This window comes from Rhinopithecus bieti, unplaced genomic scaffold (genome assembly GCF_001698545.2).
Source record: "Rhinopithecus bieti isolate Rb0 unplaced genomic scaffold, ASM169854v2 scaffold_27006, whole genome shotgun sequence".
Taxonomy (NCBI): domain Eukaryota; kingdom Metazoa; phylum Chordata; class Mammalia; order Primates; family Cercopithecidae; genus Rhinopithecus; species Rhinopithecus bieti.
This window is the reverse complement of record NW_016813373.1, coordinates 192,099-213,870: the sequence shown is the minus strand read 5'-3', so window position 1 is coordinate 213,870 and position 21,772 is coordinate 192,099. Positions and strand designations below refer to the sequence as shown.

General features: G+C 43.6%; 1 protein-coding gene across 1 annotated transcript in view; it reads right to left on the bottom strand.

Moving 5' to 3' along the window:
- Positions 1 to 1,022: 1,022 nt before the first annotated feature.
- The window catches only part of LOC108512686 (uncharacterized), a 94,060-nt gene continuing 73,310 nt past the window's right edge, over positions 1,023 to 21,772 (bottom strand). Inside the window, exon 3 of the mRNA XM_017848044.1 lies at positions 1,023 to 1,344. Within this exon, the coding sequence (XP_017703533.1) occupies positions 1,023 to 1,344 (322 nt within the window). The remainder of the gene's footprint in view (positions 1,345 to 21,772) is intronic.

Sequence of the window (21,772 nt, the reverse complement as noted above, 5' to 3'; positions counted from 1 at the left end):
ACCACTAGCTTGCCTCCCACTAATCCCCTTCACTACCTCATCACCCCCAATTCCTAATGGCCTTGCCAGGCGTCCAATCCTTAGTGAAGAACAAGGCAGCCAGCTGCCTAATCATTTGGTGCACTTGATTAAACCTGCAAAGAAGCTCCTTCCATGTCTGTTCACTCTGACACCACCACCATCAGAGATGGCCCCTACCAGAGCTTTGGGGAGAGCCGTTCCTTTGGAGCTACGGAGAGAGAGACTGCATGCGCACTTCTGGCCTCAGCGGATGAATTCAGGCCCAGGAGATCCACCTGGATCCTGGATACTGGGAGAGTAACCAGCTGGGTCAAGCACTAAGAAGCAAGAGTACCCAACCAAGGACCAAGGAAAGGACGGGCCTGATGAGCTGTTCTTCCTTGGCTGAGAGGAGAACTCCAAGTTTGAGCTGTTTGAGCTGTGGCAACAGAGATCACCTCCCCTGACAGACACTCATTCATGCCACTTTCAGTGGAACTTAAACTTAAGTCCCCAGAGTTAGCTGAATCCCCAGCCAAAAGCCTGTTTTATTTATTCATCTATCTGTATACAAGGTTTTGGCCCTGGGAGGTTCTGAACTGATAAATTCCCTCATGGAGCCTTGATTTCCATACAGGAAGACAGTGCAGCGTCTCCTGGCTTGTGGGGATATGGGCAGAGTGGCTGGCTTAAAGAAAGGAAAACGAGAATTGATTATGAAAGGAAGCATTGGGGCAACCCAATCTATGTAGAGGGCGGCATGTGAAGGGAGTAGGGGTGGGGAGGAGGCTGGGAATCAGACAAAGCCCAGCCCAGAAAGGGACGCACCCAGGGACACTAGAGATTTCCACATAGGAAAAATAAAAAACCCAAAGTCTTACCTTGAAAAACACTAGTGCCCAAACCGGTCTCCACAGCACCAAGCTTGCCCCTTAGATGCACCGAAGAGTGCGCTTCAGCAAAGGGGCAAATTGGCACCAGGAAGGGGGTGGGGGGATACATTCCATGCTAGGTACCCCCCTTCACCCGAAGAAATGCAAAGGGGGAGAGGGAGTTATGGTGGGTAAGAAAGGATATGGCCAATCGATGAGCTTCTTGGCATATTTCCTGACAATGTTATCTTCTCCGAAGATGAACAGGGATCTGTTGACGGTGAAACAGTTCTGCCGGACGGGAATGGGGTTGTACAAAGCCATAGTCCGCGCCCTCTGCGCTTTCGTCTGCTTGTAGGCGGCCGCCTGCCCCGAGCCCAGCACGGGGGTTCCTTGCCGGTTCCTGCTCTGGTCCGAGTCTCCATCGCCGGACCCCGGCCTGGCGACCACCGCCTCCCCGAAGCGAGCCATCCTGAAGTTTAAACAGACAGAAGACACACAAAGGTGATCGCGGCCGAACACCCGCACACAGCAACAAGCAGAAAGACACACGGAGACTCAGAGCCGCATCCAGACAGGCACCGGGACCACCGCCTCTGGGGAGCTCCGCGAGCTCTTCGGAGAGGCGGCAGCAGCAGCCCGCCGCTGTGAACTGTTGAATCTAAACGCAACCTCTGCGAAGCTCCATTCCTCAAGAAGAAGAAAAAAAAACGGGGGGTAGGGCTTGGGGGTGCTCAGTTCCTGGAGGAAAATATTTTTTTCAAAATGCCAGTGTGTGGTGGTGTTCAGGGACCAGAGAGGAGAGGGGTGGAGTAGGCTGCTCTTCAAACATAGCTCCTCTTCTGGCAGACGCACCACCTAGTTCAGGGAGAGAGGCAGGCACCGGCCCGCTAGGTAACAGTTTGGTGATTTATTGGTTGGGGGAAGGGGTGGAAAGGAGGGGAAATTGAAAACAAAAGAACTTTTTAAAAATAAATAAACAACGACGAGGACGGGGTTACGGTGACATGCTTTATAACGCCAGTCCACGCGAGTCCATCTAAGAAATTCCACCGCGAAGACTTGGGTCTTTATATCTGCCAGCAGAGACGCATCCAAAGGTTGGAGAAAGAGGGAGGGAGGTGGGGAGAGCGATACTGAGGTTCCTGCGTAAACCGCAATGCCCAAAATCTCAAAATAAGAAGTCGATCCAAGCGAAGAGGGACAAATGACTTCAAAGCTCCTGCGCTTGGGCTAGAAGTTGAGCAGCATCCAGAGAGCAGCGAAGCCTGAGTGCCAGCATCCGCCCGGAGCGCTCGCCACCGCCGCCTCCCCGGATCAGCATGCAACAGCGATCCGCGGCTGCGCCGCCGAGAGGGCGGGAGCGCGAGCGGGCGGGCGGTGAGCACCGGCGGGCGAGGAACAGGTTGCAGCCGAGGCTCGCGGCGGCCTGGCACCACACTTATCCACAGACCGAACTTCCTCACTAACGGCTCGGTCCTCCTCTTCCACCCAGGCAGCGCTCTCGGCGGAGCACTGGAGAAGATGCGGAAGGAGAGGGGGGAGGCGAGGCAGGGGAGAGCGAGCAGAGCGCAGAGGCGCAGCGAGGCGCGCGCGAGCGCCGGCAGAAGCGGGGGAGGAGCTGGTGAGGCGGGAGAGGCGGGGACGCAGCCGGAAGGCTGGAGGTTCCTGGGAGGTGAGGCTGGCTTGCCTTCTTGATTTATGTGGCCAAAGGGTAGCGGCCACCTCTGCAAAGGTCCAGTGAAGAGTCCCCTTTCCCCCAAGTAATGCCGAGAAGAGAGAGGCAGGCGCAGCGGGCGACGCGGCGGAGTCTCCGCAAGAGAGCCAGGGCCTGGCGTGAGGCGCACACGCACGCGCGCCTTGGTTCCCTGCAGAGAGGTGTCCCCAGTGCTGTGCCCTGTTCGGTACCTGGCGCGTTGCCACAGGCCCGCCACCGCCCTAGTGAGGAGTCGGGGCCTTTGTGCGCCTAGCGCCATGGCAGCGTCGCCTCTCCTCCGCACCTCCCATGCTCCACGAACACTGCCAGGGATTTCCAAGGATTGGGCAGCACCCTCTCCCCATCTCCCCACTTAGCATATGGGAGGCCCCGTGGGGAAGGCTAGGACCTCTGGGGGTTCCATACTCTGCTGTTGGTGCTGGCTCCTAGCGGGAGCTTCTGCCTTCACGGGGCGGCCTCCTGGTTCCACTGTAGGAGAGCCCTGCCCCACCTCTCCTGGAAGGGCCCTCCATGGTGAGTTATGGGCTAAAACTACCATTCTCGAAATGCGAACAATCAAAAGGATCCTCCAGCCCCCTATCCTTTACTCCCAAATAAGCTCCACGGACTTTCTCAAACCCACCCCATTAATGTAGGAAAAAAAATAGAATTGGTATCTGAGCTGCAGAGGTGGGAAAGGTGGACTCCAAGCCCCAGGGAAAGAGCTCCTGTTTAGCCGCCAAGCCCTTCCCCACAGGTGACTGGTGGTTTGAACTGAGGACAGGGACCAGCCGTCCCCTCCCATGTCCACACTAGCTGGGGCACACCGTCCTCTGCGTTTTCCTGCCTTGGCTCAACACATAGTCCTCTCCAAATCCTCCCAACCCGAACAATGGAAGGGAAGAAGGAAAGGAGGGGCTGAGGAAGGAAACAAAGACACTAACCAAAGCCCAGAGGTTGGAAACCATGGGTGAGTATGGCTTCACGCCTATGAAGTCCGATTAACTGTTGAGAGGTGATGTCTGAGTGCATGGCACGTGTGTTCCTACAAGTATGTGTCTGTGTGTGGGCAAGGCCATGTGAGAGCACTGACATGTGTCTATTGTGTGAGAACGTATGTGAATGTGTGCGCCTGGGTGTGTGTGTGAAGGAAAATTCTGAGTACTGGAAATCCAAAGGAATTGTCTCAACATGTCCATCCTGCTGCCCTTGGGGAAGGCATTTGACCTTTTGATTCAGGGGAGCCCATTTCAGGTGAAATTACTATTCAAAGTGAGTCAGCTCTAATTGTTATTTTGATTTCACATTACTGCCTCACTCTGTCCTTCCTCCTGCTTTAATCAGAGGGTCCTCTTCTGTCTGAATACCTAGTCAGACGTGAAACGGAGGGAGGGTGGTGCTGTGAACCATGAAGTCGCATCAGCCAGTCACTTAGAACTAGTTCCAAGTGGCTATCTTGGTATTCCTGTAAACTACGTAGGGTTAGAAAAACGACTCTCAAAAATTATTAAATGCATGTCGCTGCTTTCAGACAGTACCATAATCCACAGCACAAAATTCATTCAAATCATTAGAGAAGTATTTTTGAGTACCTTCCATGTGCCAGGTACCGTTTTAGGCACTGAGGATACAATAATGAACAAGATGGGTGATGACATAAATCATGTACACTAGATTATACTAAATTGTATAACCTCGCAGGCCAGAAAGCTTCACAAACTTCACTCTCATGCTGTCACCTCACCCCTTTCCTTTGTGGTTGTGCCTCAGCAGGCTAGCGGGTGGCATACCTTTTTGTTAATGCCCAGAGTAAGCAGGGCTCACTAGCCTTTTACCTCCCAGACGTAGTTCTTGGAACATCAGAGGTCCCTGACTTGTGTCTTCAATGTTATCAGATGTCAGCAGAGATCCAGTATTCCATGTCCTGTGTTCTCTGTGGCTGTTGTAATTCTTTAGAGGCCTAGAACACTCAAGATGGGATATTACATGTGCAAATGCGACGACACACTGGAGTTGATACCTGCCTTCCAAGGAGACAGGAATCATAAATGCATAGGTGGGAATAATGTAGAATACCTTAGGGAGTTTCAGCACCTATGTAAGTGAGTTAAAAGGGATAATTCTTGGAGGGTGCAGTCAAAAGGAAAGGGGCAAACATAATGGCATAAATGGCTTTGGGAAGAGACTTGGCCTAAGGGCAGCAGTGCTAGCAGGAAGACGGACTCTCATCTTCCACCCCTGCCTGGCTGTCATAGCTTTTGAGAGCTTTGAGATCTATGAATTTCTATGCTGGTTTCATACTCTCTAATCCCCCATTCTACTAGCCCCCAAGGCAGCTATAGTTGTTGGTTTTATTTTTTTATAGAGACGATGGTCTCACTATTTTGCCCCAGCTGGTGTGGAACTCCTAGGCTCAAGCAATCCACCTGCCTCAACCTCCCAAAGTGATAGCATGAGCCATCATGCCCCGCCAGTGGCTACAATTTTAATGATTGAATAATATATGTGTTTAATAGTCTTCAGTTTACATAAGCCCCACAGCTGACCCTTACTCCAAATTCCTGAGGTGAGCCTGGCAACACATGTATCACGACCCTTGACAGACAAAGCAGCAGAGTTTCAGCAGTGTTAAACCGTTTCCCCACATCTGATAAAAGGCAGCATGTGGACTTGTAACACATCTGATTTCCAATTTGTGGCTCTTTCTAAACCCCGTGCTGCCCTTCAGGGCAGCAATAGTGTAATTCTAAATTGTTCATCAAGAGAAGGAACTATGCAATGACACTAAGCCTATGGAAATGCTATGCTTACCATCCTCAAATTGAATTTGATCAGAGGCCAAGTGTTCCTGGCACCATGCCTTCAAGATCCAGGAGGATCCTCAGAAAAAGTTCATGACCAGAATATTGCAGTCATGCTCTTCATATGGGAATGTGGTAGGCATTCTTCTTCCAGTGCCCCCAGTTCCACTATCCTATTAAGGATCCACAAATGGAAATGTGGAAAATCAGCAATTAGTCATAATTCTGATTGGAAACCAGTTTGAAGACCATCTGAAAATCCCTTTCCAGCCTCAGAGGGACAGTAACTGTATTTTCCTGTTGTCAGAGCACCATCTACTGGTCTCTGTGAGATGTCACTGTGAACACAAGTGCTTGACAGCCCAGTACCCCATGCACCATGCCTCAGAGCCTAGATATTCTTAGGCTCTGACCTCTTGTCAACAGCCCTCTACTCCCCTATGGGGCTTTGTTGAGGTCCTAAATTTCACCACAATGCAGCCAGCCCATCTCACAGTACTTGGAAAGTACAGCCCCACACACACCCTCCCAAGTTAAGGTGGGGTTACCAAATGCTCCACATGTTTTTCTGAAAGCAGTGACCTGCAAAGTGGAAACCCGACAGGAGCTAAGGAAGCAAGTGGAAAACTTTCCTAGTTTATAAAGCCTATGAAGACTCTTTTATTTCAAAGCATTTATCCTGGAGCCCCTCTACCGCAGTGTATGATCGAGCTGCCATCAGGAGTGCGGGGGACTGGTCAGTAGTCCCTCCAGCCTCTTCTGGAAAAGGTAGAAAACAAGGTGTCCACACTGCCCCAGACCATACAGCCTGTGGGCGTTTGTACTAAGACAGATGGACATGAGTGGCAAAGTTGGAGAAGCAGTTGGCCTATTACCCTCATTCTTAAGCTCTTCCCAGATCTGTCAGGCCTTAGGCCATCTTCGTAAGAGATTTTTCAGCCATCACTGAGAAGTCTGTGAATGTGGGCTTCATCCAAAAGGCCTGTGCCCCTCCCACCAGGCCTGCTCCTTCATCTTCCCCTACCCTGCCAGTTACACTCAGATAGCTTATGCTTAAGTTATCAGAGCCCCTTTTGTTCTATTTTTCCTCCGTTGAGCTTTTCCAAGAAATAGACTCTTATGCAAAGCAGTGCTCTAAGGAACATAATGCAGAGAGGATTTGGGAGTGGGTTCTTAAGAAAAAAGTTGGCAGGAGACCATGTGCAAATGCATAGTGGAGCAGAGGAGCATTATGGCAATGCAGACATCTTGGGAGTCTGGTAGCTTTCACAATACCTCACAGCCCTTACTTGGGTGAAAACATAACTTCACATCCTTATGTAATGTCCGTCCCTAGAATCAGCATCTCTCAAACCTAAGCCTGAGAAGCCCCACACTCCAACATGCTATCAGCTAACCACAGGTCAGCAAAGTTGGCTTTAAAATGTTTTAAAAACCATTCACTTATGACAACCCATCACTTCCTGGGTGCCAACCGTAATGTTTTCTCATTGCATCTTTGTGGAAGGACTGTGAGGCACATCCTGTTATCTGACACCCAGAGGGTCAGGGACTTGTCCCAGTGCACAGAGCTAGGAAATAGCAGATCTGGATCTCCTAATAATAAGGACAGAATTCTTTGCAATATGTGACCATTATTAACATACTGCATGTCAAAATACTATTTTCCTTGCTTGAGAGTCAAGTTATAAGCAGGATCTTGAGCTTTAGAGAGGTAAGGCATGACCTTGAACCAGAGAGTCCCCCAGAGGGTTTAATTGCTAAGAATACATACCATTCTGCTCCACTGGGCTGTTATGAAAATTAAGTTAGTTAATATGCATAAAGCTCTTAGATCAGTACCTGGCACACAATAAGTAAGTGCTACGTAAGTACTTGTTATGTATATTTCACCTTCAGTAGCTGTGACCACGGTAACACACTGGAAACACTGCATGTCTACAGACTGTGTTTCTGAAAGCCGACTTCAGAAGTGCAGCCAGGGATGAACACACTCTGTTTTGCGGGGGGTGGACAGAGGAGCAGAGACATGTAAGTGCCTGAGATCAGGTCAGAAAGAGGAATGGAGGAAAAAAGGGGAAAAAAAATAGTAGAGACCAGTGTCTGGAGACCCAAAGGCTATGATACCTGAGAGAGCTGTGTGTTTGTTTACTTATTCATGAATTGATAAACCCATTTAACAAATACTCATTAATCCCCTTCGATGTGCCACACATTGTTCTCAGGGATTCTGGGGCTCAGAGATAAATTAGACACAGTCATAGCCTCTAAAAACTTACAGTTCAAAAGAGGAGAAGGGAAAACATACCCACGAAGGGCTGAAATACAAGGCAGGATGTGGGGTGCACCACAGGAGAGCTCTGGGAGAGAACAGAGCGGGGAGCCATCCCATCCCACTGGAGGCAGCCGGAAAGGGGAAGAATCCAAGAGATCTCTTTGAAAGAGCTAGTATTGGAGGCATGGAGCAGCAGCCTGGAGCGTGAGTGTTTAGGATGTTGGGGAAGGGGGGTACACAAGATGCATAGGGTTGAATAGCCAATCAGCATTTTTATTTTCTTTCAGTGTATCTAGGATCATGAAGATTATAGCATTACCACTTCAAGCCTTTCTTTTCCATAAGATGAGGTCACTTTTCAGCCCAGAGAAAAGCCAAAATATGCTTACCCTAATAGATATTAAGCTTTGTTGGGAAAGTGGATTTGGAGGTTCAGAGTGTAGCCCCAGACAGCAAAGGATCCCACGCCCATCACTGTCTACCTCCCTTCCCACCCTCAGGGCCCAACCTTGCTGCTCAGCCAAGGCAAAGTGCAGCAGGAGGCAAACTCAGCAGCGCTCCAGCTCCCACTGATGGGGGTGAGCAGAGGGTGAGAACAACCAGCAGGAGCACATCCATCCATCCACCCCCACGGCCTCTTGACTCAGAAAACACAACACAGCCCACACCTTTCAAAGCTCATTCAGCCCGGGTGGGCTCAGGCAGATTCATTCATTTAACAGATATGCAATGAGCACCTTCCACGTGTCAGGTATCATGTCAGGGGCTAACCCCAAGGAGGCAGTGCCTAGGAGAAGGTGCCCAGGTTGGATTCATGTCTTGCTTAGTCTTGATCCACTCCCTACATTTCACTCTTGAAGATAATGCCACAGTAACAGAAAATGCAGCTCACAGCTGCAGTCAAGCCTAGAGGGGCCCTGAAGGCCCAGAGAAGAGAATAAGATTCTACTGCACCCACCAGTCTTGCCTCTCCAAGAACCCTTTGTGTTGGAATCATCAGCAGATTAAGCCACCACCTGTCCATCACCACACCCTCTCTCTCCCACTCTCTCCTACACTGAGCAGCTGGTTACACCCACCTGGTATAAAATAATCAAAGTGAAGAAGGCATTCCCATATGATATGGACTTAAGGCCAGTTTTGAAATATACACCTGGGTAGGCCATTTACTAGCTCTGCCCCTTCCGCTCCACAGAAATTGCTCTAAGACTCCCACTGAACCCCTGATGGTCCTTTTTTTACCCTCCTTTTCCTTGACCACTCTGCAGCATTTGACACCACTCACCTCCCCCTCTTCTCAGAGGTCGTCCTTCTTGGCATCCCAGTTACCACATCTCCCAGTTTCTCATTGTTTCCTTCTCCTTCTCTTACTGCTCTCACCTGTGGGGCACCCATGGGTCTGTCCCAAACCCCTTCCTCTCCTCTGTCTAATTTCTCTCTCTTCAAGGTTATATCCTTACCTGCCATTTCAACTACCCCCTCCACACTACATCTAGCTCCTAGACCTCACCTTTTCACTCATTTCCAGACTCAGGTGTCCAGTGAAGTTAGGGGTAGCTGCATATGGATTATTCCTCATACCCAGACTCAATATGTGTAAAAGTGACATCACTGTAAATCCTTTAAAGCAAGCTCCCCCTCTTAAAATGCTAGTTGCTATGCATGTTATGTTGTCATCACTTCAGTGGCTCCCCCACTGCCTATAAAATGGCCAACCAGCTTAGCCTGACAATTCAAGGCCATCAGAATTCAACCTATCTTTCCAACACCATCTCCTCATGTATCATAGTATGAGGTACATAAATAAACGTGTCATGCCCACTCCTGCCTCAAAGCCCTGCTCACAGCACCTGCTTCACACTGCCCCAAAAACATTCTTCCTCTTTGCTGCTTCTCCCATTACTAGGATCCTTCTATGCATGGTTCAGTTCAAATCTGCTCTCCCACAACGCCTTTCATAATCGCTCCAACTCTATAACCTGTACCTCCTATAAATTCACAGAACTTCTGTATCATTCATAGTACCGTGTTTTCTCACTGATATCATCATGACTGTAACTTCACCATTACATTCATATTAATTTTTCAATTATGTATGCCTTGTCTCCTCAACTATGGTGTAAGCTTCTCAAGAGTAGAGGACATATCTTTCTCTTCGTTTTATTACCTAGAGTGCCTGCATTATGTTATCCTCATAGCAAGCCTTTGCAAAATAAATTGTCAATGAATGCATGGATCTCCTGCAACTGTTATTGGTGGAAAAGAGCTTGGACATTAATCAGGTATCTGGGCCCTGCCTGAGGAGCTACCTTTCCCCTAACACATTCTAGCTCTGACTAGGAGCCTCTCTCTCTGCTGCCAGGTGTTCCCAGCTGTTTCTTGTGAGTTGAGCGGCCATAAATCCAGATGATATAAACAGGAAGAAATACATATCAAAAAGGGGTACTTAATTCCCTTGTAGGAAATTAAGTGCCTGTAACTCAGGGATAACTTCCCCAGCACACTAACTGCCCAAGCCCTGTCTTATCAATCATTAAACAATAGGGTTCATTGTCTTACGAGGAATATCTCTTGCTCTTAGAAACGGAGTTGAAATAAGATCTGGGGAATCAGTTATTAAAAGGAAACAGCTACCCACCTAAAGAATATTTTCAGATCCCTTTCCACAGAAAATTAAACATAATAAAGTCCTGCTTCAAAAAAACCCATATCAACTACAGTATTAATTGGTTCTGTCTCTTCTTTACAAAAAGGCAAACATCATCATGCCTATTTCCCTTATGAAGAATTACATATGAAAATGACACACACATGTTTGCAAAGACATGCACCAGATTCTGGTGTGATCTCAAGTTCTGTCAGCCAAGTGTACAAACATGCAGGTTATCTTCCCATGCTACAGGGAGCTTTCAGACAGGCTTAATAGAGTACATTCAAATGTGAAGAATTACAGGCTCTTTTGCAGGTTTCTGAATATTCCCAATGTGCCATTTACAAATTGGAAAGGTGGAAAATGTAATTCTCAATCAAGAGAGAATTTCTGAAATACTCCTAACACCACTGACAAGCCAGCTCCTTGGACACACACATATACATGCACTCACGATTTAGCTTTTTCCTTTAAAGACTTGTATTTTTTCACAAAACCACCCCATCACTGAACCACATTTTTCAATAATATTCTTCCATATGTAGTCAAGTATTAATAGAATAATTCAAAGTTTCCAGTTATGCTACTTTCCTTTTGTTTAAATAATCTCTATTTTCATATTGCAAATTCTGGAGCTATAAAAAAAAAAAAACAAAGAAAATGGACATGGATCAAACAAGTAAAGAATAATTACAAAGAAAAGTATAGGTGATGCTGTTTATAACATTATTTGTCCTAGGTATTAAATACTTGCTATATGCAAGGCTCCATGCTAACTAGATTCACTTTCCTTATTTCTCAGAATAAGCCCATGTGGTAAGCGCTATTATAAACCCCATTTTATAGTAAGAGAAGTAAGACTGAAAGGGACTAAATAACTTCCCTGATGGTCACATAGGTGGTGGGTGACCTAGCAAAAGATCAATCCTAGGTCACCCTGACTTCAAAACCCATTATCTTAGCCACTTTAATTCATGTCACTGATACCATTAATAGAGATTTGAGCTAGAGAATAGAGATTTCATGATGATTCTGCAGTTCCAAGAGGCAAGAATATATCCAGACTCTACAGATGGTGCTGAAGGGCCTCAGAATAAATGAGTTATCAGGGTGGAAACACCAGGAGGCTAGCACCTCAGTCCTGGTTGGGATTATATCCTTATGTGCAAAAATGGCAAAAGTAGTACCTGCCCTCTGAATTACATGGGGCTACAAATAAACCAAATATGATGATACATTCTTAGCCCAACCTGCTGCGCTGCTCCTACTGCTGCCATCATTTTGCATTGCAACATCCCACAGCAACAGGAGTCAGACAAAGAACTGAGTGCTAATTCAAAAATTATTTCAACCCTTCAAAACTTCTCAAAATTCAAAGGGTGTGCTATTGCCCACAATTTATGCATGATGAGCCCGGTTTTACACCATTTACTTGTTTTTCAATGAATGGCTAAGTCTATCCAAAATGTCCCAACCCTGAGCTCCCTGGTAGGTCAGCCTCAGGTAGCTATCTGCAAAAGGTATCCATCAAACTCTGGAGAGGTCAGTAAGGGAGGGAAGAGAGCAAGGGGAAAAGGATAGTTGTTCAGTCATAGAAAATAAGGGTCCGCTACATCGTTGATACAAATATGCAGTGCTGTGTTCAGCAAATCAAAGGGTAGCACTGTTCCTACCATTCAGGAACATCGATCCTGATCATTAGTTCTGGCTTTAATTTTTTTTTCACGAATACTTCTGCTGCCAGCCCATGCCACTAAAGGACTCAGCAAATTTAAATCCTCCTGCATCACAACTTGTTTTCCTGCCTGCACTCCAGCAGGTAAAACACCTACAGACTTACAGTGCTCTGGGCTGTAGAATTCACAGGAGTCTATAATGTTCAGGTTATTTTTAAACTTTCAGGCCACTCTCCCTCCCCACGAACAGCAGGCCTGCCATTTAGAACGGTGTTTAACCCACACCCCACCTGCTTTGAAACTTCAGCTTTTTGTGTTAAAAGAAAAGAAGCAATGCCTCAAGCACACACACACACACGTGTGTGTGCGTCTAAAACCTGAAGACAGTCACCACAGCTCACTGGAGCAGAAAGACCCAGCTCACAGAATGATGTTGAGATTGTAGAGATGATGTGTATTAAAATGTTTTGTAAACTCAGTGTCATGCCACTGTAGGTGGTATTACCATTATATTTACAGGTACAGATACCAGGCATTATAGGTGATGTCAAAAGACAACTTCCTTTTTTAAAAAATAAATTTTATTGTGTACATTTGAGATTTATAACAGGATGTTATCGGATACATATAGATAGTAAAATGGTTACTACAGTGAAGAAGATTAACATCCATTATCTCACCGTTACTTTTTTTGTAACAAGAGCAGCTGATATCTACTTATTTAACACAAGTCTCTAATACAATACAATTTTATTAATTTTATTCCACATGCCCTACATTAGATCTCTAGTCTCATTCATCCTACATACCTACTTTGTATCCTTTGACCTACATCTCTCTACTTCCTTCTCCAGTCCCGCCCCCCGACCTCTCCACTGGTGCTAACCACTGTTTCATTTCCTTTTTCATTCTACATATGTGAGGTCATGCTGTGTCTATTTCACTTAGCATAATGTCCTCCAGGTCCATCCATGTTGGGGCAAATGGCAGGATCTTCTTTTTTACGGCAGAATAACAATCCATTGTGTGTGTGTGTGTGTGTGTCTACATACACCACATTTTCTTTATCCATTCATCCATCGATGAACATTTTGTTTTTTCCACATCCTAGTTATTGTAAATAATGCTGCAATAAACATGAGAGTGCAGATACCTTTATGAGGTGGTGATATCAGAAAAGGGATTACTTTCACTAAGGGTGAAAGACCCAGTTTACAGAATGATGCTGAGACTGTTGAGATGATATGTATGAAAATGCTTTGTAAACACAGAGTGTCACACCACTGTGGGTGGTATTATTATTATATTTGCAGGGACAGACACCAGGCATTACAGGTGATGTAAAGAAAAACAAACTGTTATTTCCAAAAGGGAATTATATCACTATAATCAAAGTATTCAAGGCCCTTTATTTGCCCAAAGAGCCACACAGAAGTTGGCTAAGAGGTGTTAGGTTATTATTTTCTTCTAATTAGTTACATTTTTTTCTTAATTGAAAAACATTGGAAGAAAAGGGAAAGAAATTCTGAAAACAACTCAACCAAAAGAGTATTAAGTTAAAAAAATCAAAGAAACTCTTCAAAGCAGCAACAGTAACCAACATCTGTGGAGGGCTGAAGCACTGTATATGTGTTGCCTCGTTGATCTGTACAAGAATCCTATAATGGAGGAATGGTTAGCTTCAACTATTTCTCAAATAAGGCAAATAAAGATCAGAGAAACTAAGTTCCTACACTAAGATCACACAGAGCTACACTTGGAGTCTGAGGCTGCCAAATGCCAGAGACTACATCTTACTACTGCCTTTTGCTATGGTTTGAATGTTTACATCACCTTCAAATTTCAATGTTAAAACTTAATCCCCAATGCAGACATATTAAGAGGTAAGGTCTTCAGGATGTGATTAAGCCATCAGGGGTAATCTTATGGTAATCTTATGGATAATGTTTTATAAAAGGGCTGGAGAGAAGTAGCTAGGCCCCTTTTGTCTGGCAGCTTTCTGCCATGTGAGGATACTGCCATCAGCTACTCTGGAGGAAGCAGCATTCAAGGAAGCAGAGACCATGTCCTCGACAGACATTGAACCTGCCAGCACTTTGATCTTTGACTTCCCAGCCTCCATAACTGTTTATACTGTTTATAAATTACCTGGTCCAGAGTATTTTGTTATAGGAGCAAAAACAGACTAAGACAACCCTATTGCAAGAGACAAGCTGAAGGAGAAATTGTAGCCTAGAACTTAAGACTAGATAAGGAAAGTTTCAAGGGCCTAACGTGGAAGAACAGGGGGTCACTCAGGATTTGATAAGAGCCAAGCAATAGGCACAAAGCCTCCTCCAAGCCATGGCCAAAGGTGAAAGGATGAAAAGTCCCTTTACCTGGGAACTGTAGGCTTTGCGTGCACTACAGATCCCCACATAGCCACTTGGCCATCAAGGCTATGGGGAACAGGATGGCACAGATAAAAATCAATCATAGAAGTTCCCCAAATGTCCTCTCCTTGGTTGTATACCTCTCAGGGGAAAAGGCATTGTTGCCACAGTGCCCCAGGAACCTAATAGAAAATAAATCAAGGCCAGATGTGGCAGCTCACGCCTGTAAAGCCAGGATGGGAGGATCACTCAAAGCCAGGAGTTTGAGATCAGCCTGGGCAACATAGTGAGGATCTGTCTCTACAAAAAAATAAAAATAAAAATAAATTAGCCAAGTGTTTTGGCACATGCCTATAATCCTAGCTACTCAGGAGGCTGAGATGGGAGGAATGCTTGAAACCCAGAGTTCAAGGCTGCAGTAAGCTGTGATCACAGCACTGCACTCCAACCTGGGTGACAGAGATCCCATCTATTAAAAAAAAAAAATTTAGAGACTCTATCTCTAAAAAAAATTAAAATAAATCGAGCAGCTCGCTCACACTCACTTGTGAGCTCTCATGCTCTCTCTCTCTTGCTCTCTTGCTCTCTTGCTCTCTCTCTTTCTCTCTCTCTCACTGTCTCTCTCTGCAAATCTTTTAACCAAAACTCCTAACATGCAGGAGGGATGACTCACTGAAAAGCCTCCTCCACTCCCCCTCCCTCCTCACCCTCTGGCTGAAGCACTAAGAAGTGATAACATGATAAGGTGGCTCAACACTTTTACAGCTAAATATGTTCCAGGGAATTTTTTCACCCCAGAGTCTGTTTCCCTGGAGGCTATTAGGGTGTGCACACATTCTTATGTATTGGGACTCAGCATGAACTGGCTTTCCTCTTTCTTCCTGCCTCCCTCAGGAGCATTTCCAAACTTCTCCTTCTACCTCCCTAACTGCCCCTTCATCTCTTCACCTTTCCTTCTCCTGCCTCCTAAATGTGAACATTCCTCAGATCTTGGTTTCTGCCCTCTTCACTATGTACACATTCTCTCGGTGATCTCATCCATATGGATGGCTTCAACTAAGACTAATAACCAGAAGACTTCCAAACCTTTATCTTTGGCTCTGTGTTTTGTTTTTTGTTTGTTTTTGTTTTTGTCTGGTACTATATTCACCATGGCTCAAATGGGCACCTCACCTAGATGGCCTGACAGCACCATGCATCTGCTGGTTTAAAAGCAAACTCATCCTCTTTTTCTATGAACCAGCTCCCTCCTAGGTCTCTAATGCTCTTTGCAGCATTGCAGTCTTCCCCTAACTCAAGCACAAAACTTTGGCTGCATCCTTGACTCCAACTCCCACAACAAGCATTCTCCAAGCCCTGTAATTTTTCTCTCTATGCCACTGTCACAGTCTTCCTGTCCTTTCCATTTGTACCACCACCCCTCAAGTCAGTACTACCTTCTATTCAGGAGGTGGGCAAAGTCTCCTCATCCATCTTTCTCTTCCAGGTTCTACCACGAAAATTCATTGCACAGCTCAACTCTGACCCTGTCTCACCTTTCAGTGCAATAAAATTGAAGAGCTTGTACAATATTGTATCCTCAGTGCCTAGAATGGTGTCTGGTTAAAAAAAAAAAAAAAGTCATTAAATAATTTTTTGTTGTTGAATGAATGAATGAGTTTTCTAGTGCCTATCAAATATAACTATCCAATCATAAGATCTTATCATCTTAGGGTTGAAAGAAAACTTAAATGTCATCCAGTCCAAGTCCTTGTTACCCGCTATTATGCTCCTAGCAATATCTCCTACTACTGCTCCAATGAAGCAGGACTGTTCACCCTTCCCTGAGAATACCTTGGAATTGTCCTCCTCCATATCATTTCTCATTTTCTTTCTCCCTTCCTTACCCCTTCTTCCATAGCCACCTGCCAAAAAATTATTTAGACTTAAAAGCCCAGCCCATATGCTACCTCCCTTATGAAGCAATCTGTGGTCACATGACAAAAGTAATCTCTCTCTCCTCTGAGTACTGCCAGCACTTTCTGTCACCCTGCCTCAGATACTGTGTTGTACACATCTTGGCTCCCCACTCTACTGCAAGGGGCTTGGCTTATTCATCTTTGCATTCTCCATAGTAACTAATGCACTGCCTTATGTCTAGTGGACTCTGAATACATGTTTATTAAATGAATGAATAAATGCATAAATAAATGAATGGTAACTATAAACAAAGCCAAGTGGACACTAGCAGGACATGGACTCCTTAGGATCTGTACCATGTTGGGAAGGTGCTATGGGAGAAGCTGCAAGTGATAAAACCATTCTGGAGATAATCAGTTCAGCTCAAGGAAGCCCATGCTCAACCCTCCCCTCACAGGTACAAGTGCAACTCGCAAAGCTAACATGACAATACGAATGACCCAGTGCATAAAGGCAGACACAGTGGTCACCGTGAACCTGCAAAGCTCACAACATCTTGAGTACAATATTTTGTTCTTTGGTAGAAAATTGGGGAATGTTTTTAACTAATTTCATTTCCTTCATGTATCTAGAGATGTGATGTAGGTTGAAGTGGTCTCTGTTAGACAGATGGGTAATAATCTAATCTAGCCACACACATCAACCTCTTCTTCTAACCCTTCCATGTTACAGATAAGAAAACACATGTAGAGAAGCGTGTCTTAAGCTCAACATTATTGGCATTTCTGAGTCAGATACGTCATTGTCATAGGGGATGTCCTTGCATTATACGATATTTAGCAGCATCCCTGGCCTGTAACCACTAGACACCAGATACACGTCCGCCACTCAGTTGTGACAATCAAAAATGTTTCCAAACATTGCTAAATGACCCTTGGGGTCCAAATCACTTCCCAGTTGAGACTCCTGGTATAGAATAATTAAATAGATTGCTCTAGCTTATAGGACTCATCAACATCATGACCAAGAATGCAGGAACCCCAGTGGAATGCATTTGCCTCACTATGTACACTTTCGTTTTCTCCCTCATATCTAGTAAGTCACAGCTTTTGAGAGTTGGAGTGAACTCAGAGCTGCACCTCTGGTTTTCTGATGGTCTCACAGGCCTGCACAGGGCTCCATGCCTTAAGATAAAAGAAACTGAAGGGACAGCAGAGTCTGAAGGGACAACCCAAGCTGAAAAGAAAAAGTGGCCTCAACCCGACATAATCAGCTTAAGGCTTATCAACTAGATTTCAAATAGGATTTTTCCCGACACTTTGCATACTAAGAAATGTGGTCACAAGCCCTGCAAAACAATGTTTCCCCCTCAAATCAGCTATGTCTGCAGTGAAAACTCCTATACTCATGCTTTCAGCTCAACCCTGTATACCCTCATCCCCTGCTTTTCCTTCTGTTTTCTTTCCCTTCTCATTTATAAAGCTACAGGAAAGCTTGAATCCTTCAGCTTCTCTGGTCAGCAACACCCATTGAAAGCTTTTCTTCTAGAATTTGTCTTCACTAGAATTTGAGAACCATCTCCTTGCTTTCTGAATCTGATCTTCCGTTTCCTAAAAAGGCTCGATCACTTCAGGCAAGATATTTTTGGGAGCTGCTGGTAAGGACTTACCAATGATCACTTTTCTAAGTGAACTGCCATTAGCGAAGCATTCACATACCATCTGAGGGGGCAGAAAGTAATTGCCCATTAATGCACTGCTGTTTCTCACCCACTTCCTTCCTCAAATCTTCCCCTGTGCTCTGTCCGGCACTCTTACTAACCTCTCCGTTAGGAACATCTAGTTATAAGTCTTAGAGGACTGTGTGTATTTCCCAGGGACTATTTTATGCTTTCCTATTTTATTCTCTTTGTAAAAGTCATTCAAGGATTCAGTACTAGAAAGATGGCAGAATAAGAAAATCTCTTGCTACACATTTCTAGAAAAACTGATAAAGTACAGAAATATATTTTCAAATATATTTGAAAAGATATATTGCTGAACTTGAAAGATATAAAAGGAAACCCCTAGGAGGAATTGAAATACAAAGAGGAAGCGTGTGAATTGAAACTGCAGCTGTCCCATAGGCAGTAACTAGTCCTGGTAACAAAGAAGATTTAATCGTTGGGGTTTTTCATGTGTTTTGTTTTGTTTTGTTTTGCTTTTGTTTTGTTTTGTTTTGTTTTGTTTTGTTTTGTTTTGTTTTGTTTTGTTTTGTTTTGTTTTAAAACAGAGTCTCGCTCTTTCACCCAAGCTGGAGTACAGTGGCCACATATCGGCTCACTGCAACCTCCACCTCCCAAACTCAAGCGATTCTCATGTCTCAGCCTCCCACGTAGCTGAGACCACAGGCACACGCCACCCACACAAGGCTTACTTTTTTTGTGTGTGTGTATTTTTAGTAGAAATACGGTTTTGCCATGTTGGCCAGGCTGGTCTCAAACTCCTGGCTTCAAGTGATCCACCAGCCTTGGCCTCCCAAAGTGCTGGGATTACAGGCATGAGCCACCATGCCACCCTAATGGGTAAGTTTAACGTCCACTCGAGAGAAGTGATAAGGTCTTTAGACCTTATGTGGACAGAAGTTGGAACTAAGATTCTGCGCTAAGCTATAACCCTTTAAGAACTGTACCTTCAGTTAAATAAACTGCATGAAAATCAACTCTACAGCAAAAATCGATAACAAGGAAGCTTCTGTCTCTGAGTGAATGAGAAAAAGCAAAACCCTGAGAAATCAAAACTCAAGATTGTATGTGACATGGATTTATGGGCTGAATTTACACTACATGTTCAGTGGGGTTCAGGAACCCTTAGGCCAAGAACATAATACCCCTGGGTCAAGTAAGAAAATGAAACAAAACTACTTTACAAAGCTACTCTCACAATCCCGAATACACTGCATTTCCATGGGGAAAACAAGCACTACTAAAACATGACTTGCAATCAAAATTTTTGAAGCACACAAAGAAATAATCCAGCATAAGGAAAAGTTAGCTGATACAAAGAACAAGAAGATTAAAGCCCCAGTACTTGAAATAATAGAAAAGATATATAAAGAAATAAAATAATAGAATACAATGAAATGAAAAAAAGATAATTTGAAAAAGTGGCAGATACAAAATTTCTTGTAATAAAATATATAATCATTGAAATTAAAGGCAATAGATAGGCTAACTATTAGATTATATATAACTAAGGAGAGTGTCAGTAAACAGGAAAACACATATGAGGAAACTCCCCAGTATACAGCCCAGGGAGATAAAAATAGAGAAAACATGATTAAAGTTAACAGACATGGAAGACAGAATGAAGAGACCCAAGATATATCTAATGGGACTTCTATAAAGAGATCATAGAGACTGCAGAAAGACAATATTTGAAGATCTATAGGATACATTTTCTAATTGATGAAAGATATAAATCCTCCAAGTCAAGAATTTCAATGAATTCTAAGGAGGATAAATAAAAATAAATTCAACCTATACACAGTCTAGTGAAATATCAAAAGATCCAAAAATATGAAGGAAAAAAATTTTAAAAGCATCCTGAGAGAAAAGACAGATTACCTACAAGAAGCAGCAATTAGATTATTAGTTATAATAATAGAGGCCAGAAAGTGATAGAATAATATCATCAAGTGTTGAAAATAGCTAAATTATGACTCGAAATAAAGACTTTTCCAGGAAAATAGAGAGTTTACTATACAAGTTCAGGTGAAATAAGTACTATAAGACATTTCTTAGGGAGGAAATTTAAATAGAAAAGAAGAATGGCCTGCAAGAAAATGGCATGAGGAGCAAAAGATATTAGTGGATATAATGACAATTATATTTATATATATAATGTCTACTTTATGAGTACATACACAAAAAAAGAACTAAATTACTAACCAAAATGCCATGTAAAGTGGGCAGGATGGTCAAAGGTAAGGTGGTGTTCACAGGGAACATGGACTAAGTCAAGACATAGCTGTAAAGTGAGGTATCAGTCTAGGACACCCACTAAAACTCTTTCTATTCAGTGTTGGACTTGAAGTACTGGTCAACATAATAAGTAAAGAAAAAGAAAGAAAAGGCATATGGATTATAAAGGAAAAAACAAAGCTATCATTATTCACAGGTGATGTTGCCTGCATCCAAAATATAAGAGTTGCCTACAAAAAAAAAAAAAAAAAAAAAAAAAAAAAAAAAAAAAAAGCCACTCACAGTAGTAAGAGAATTCTACAAGGATGGTGGACATGAAATCAGTGTACAAAAGTACAAGTTCTGGTACACCTAAAACAAAGAATCAGAAAACATAATGATAAGAAGACACCATGCAAAACCAACAAAACCATAAGGTACCTAAAAACAAACCCAATCAAAGATGTAAAGAAAAATTTTCAGCTCTCTTGAGGGACTTTAAGAAAGATCTAAACATAAGAAGAAATATTTCATGCCCAGGGACTGAAAAAAAACAAAAACAAAAACAGAAAACAAACTAGCTTAAATATGGCAAGCCTCCCCTAGGTTAATCTATCCATTTATTCAATTTCAATTAACATCTTATCTTTTTAGTGAAATGTGACAAGGTGATCCTAAAAATCATACGATGAATAAAGAGCCAATAGCCAAGACAATTTGGCAAGAATATGGGGAGAATTAATATGCCAAAACTACAAAGTAATAAAAACTAAATTAGTGAGACATGGGTGAGAAGGATATACAAATAGACCAGTGGAATACAATGAAGTGCCCAGAAACAGCAGATAAGAATTGCCTACTCACTAAATGCTGTTGAGTCAAAGGACTAATCATAGCAGAGAAAAACTAGATAAAATTAGAGCCCACCTCACACTATACACAAAAATTAATTCCAGATAGATTAAAAGAACCAAATGTGATATGCAAAACTGTAAAAAATGTTAGTTAAAAAATATGAATGACTTCTTTTTTATCTCAGTATGTGGAAGGAATTTTTAAATGAGACAAGATGAACAAAAATCATCAAAAAAAAGGCAGATACATTTTACCAAACTAAAATTAATAACTCTATATGACAAAAAGCACCATAAACAAAGTGGAAAAGACAAGTCATGTGGGGGAGAAGATACAACTCACGAATTGTATCTAGAACATATACAAGGATTTTCAGAAATCATAAGAAAATCACATACTATCTGATATAAACATGGGCAGAGGATAGGAATCTACAGTTCACATAAGAGGAAATCCAAATGGCCAACAAACATATGTTCAGTGCTCAATTTCATTAGTAATCAGGGAAAGTGCAATTAATGCAATAATTGGATTCCATTTCACACCCATTAGATTGGCACACTTTAATAATTCTGAACATCTCAAATGACGTTGAAGATACATAGAAATGGGAGTTCTGCATATGATATGCAGAGTGGAAATGACACATTCACTCTGGAAAGCAATGTGTTAGTTAACACAGTAGTCCCCACCTTATCCACAATTTCACTTTCCTTAGTTTCAGTTACCCTCGGTC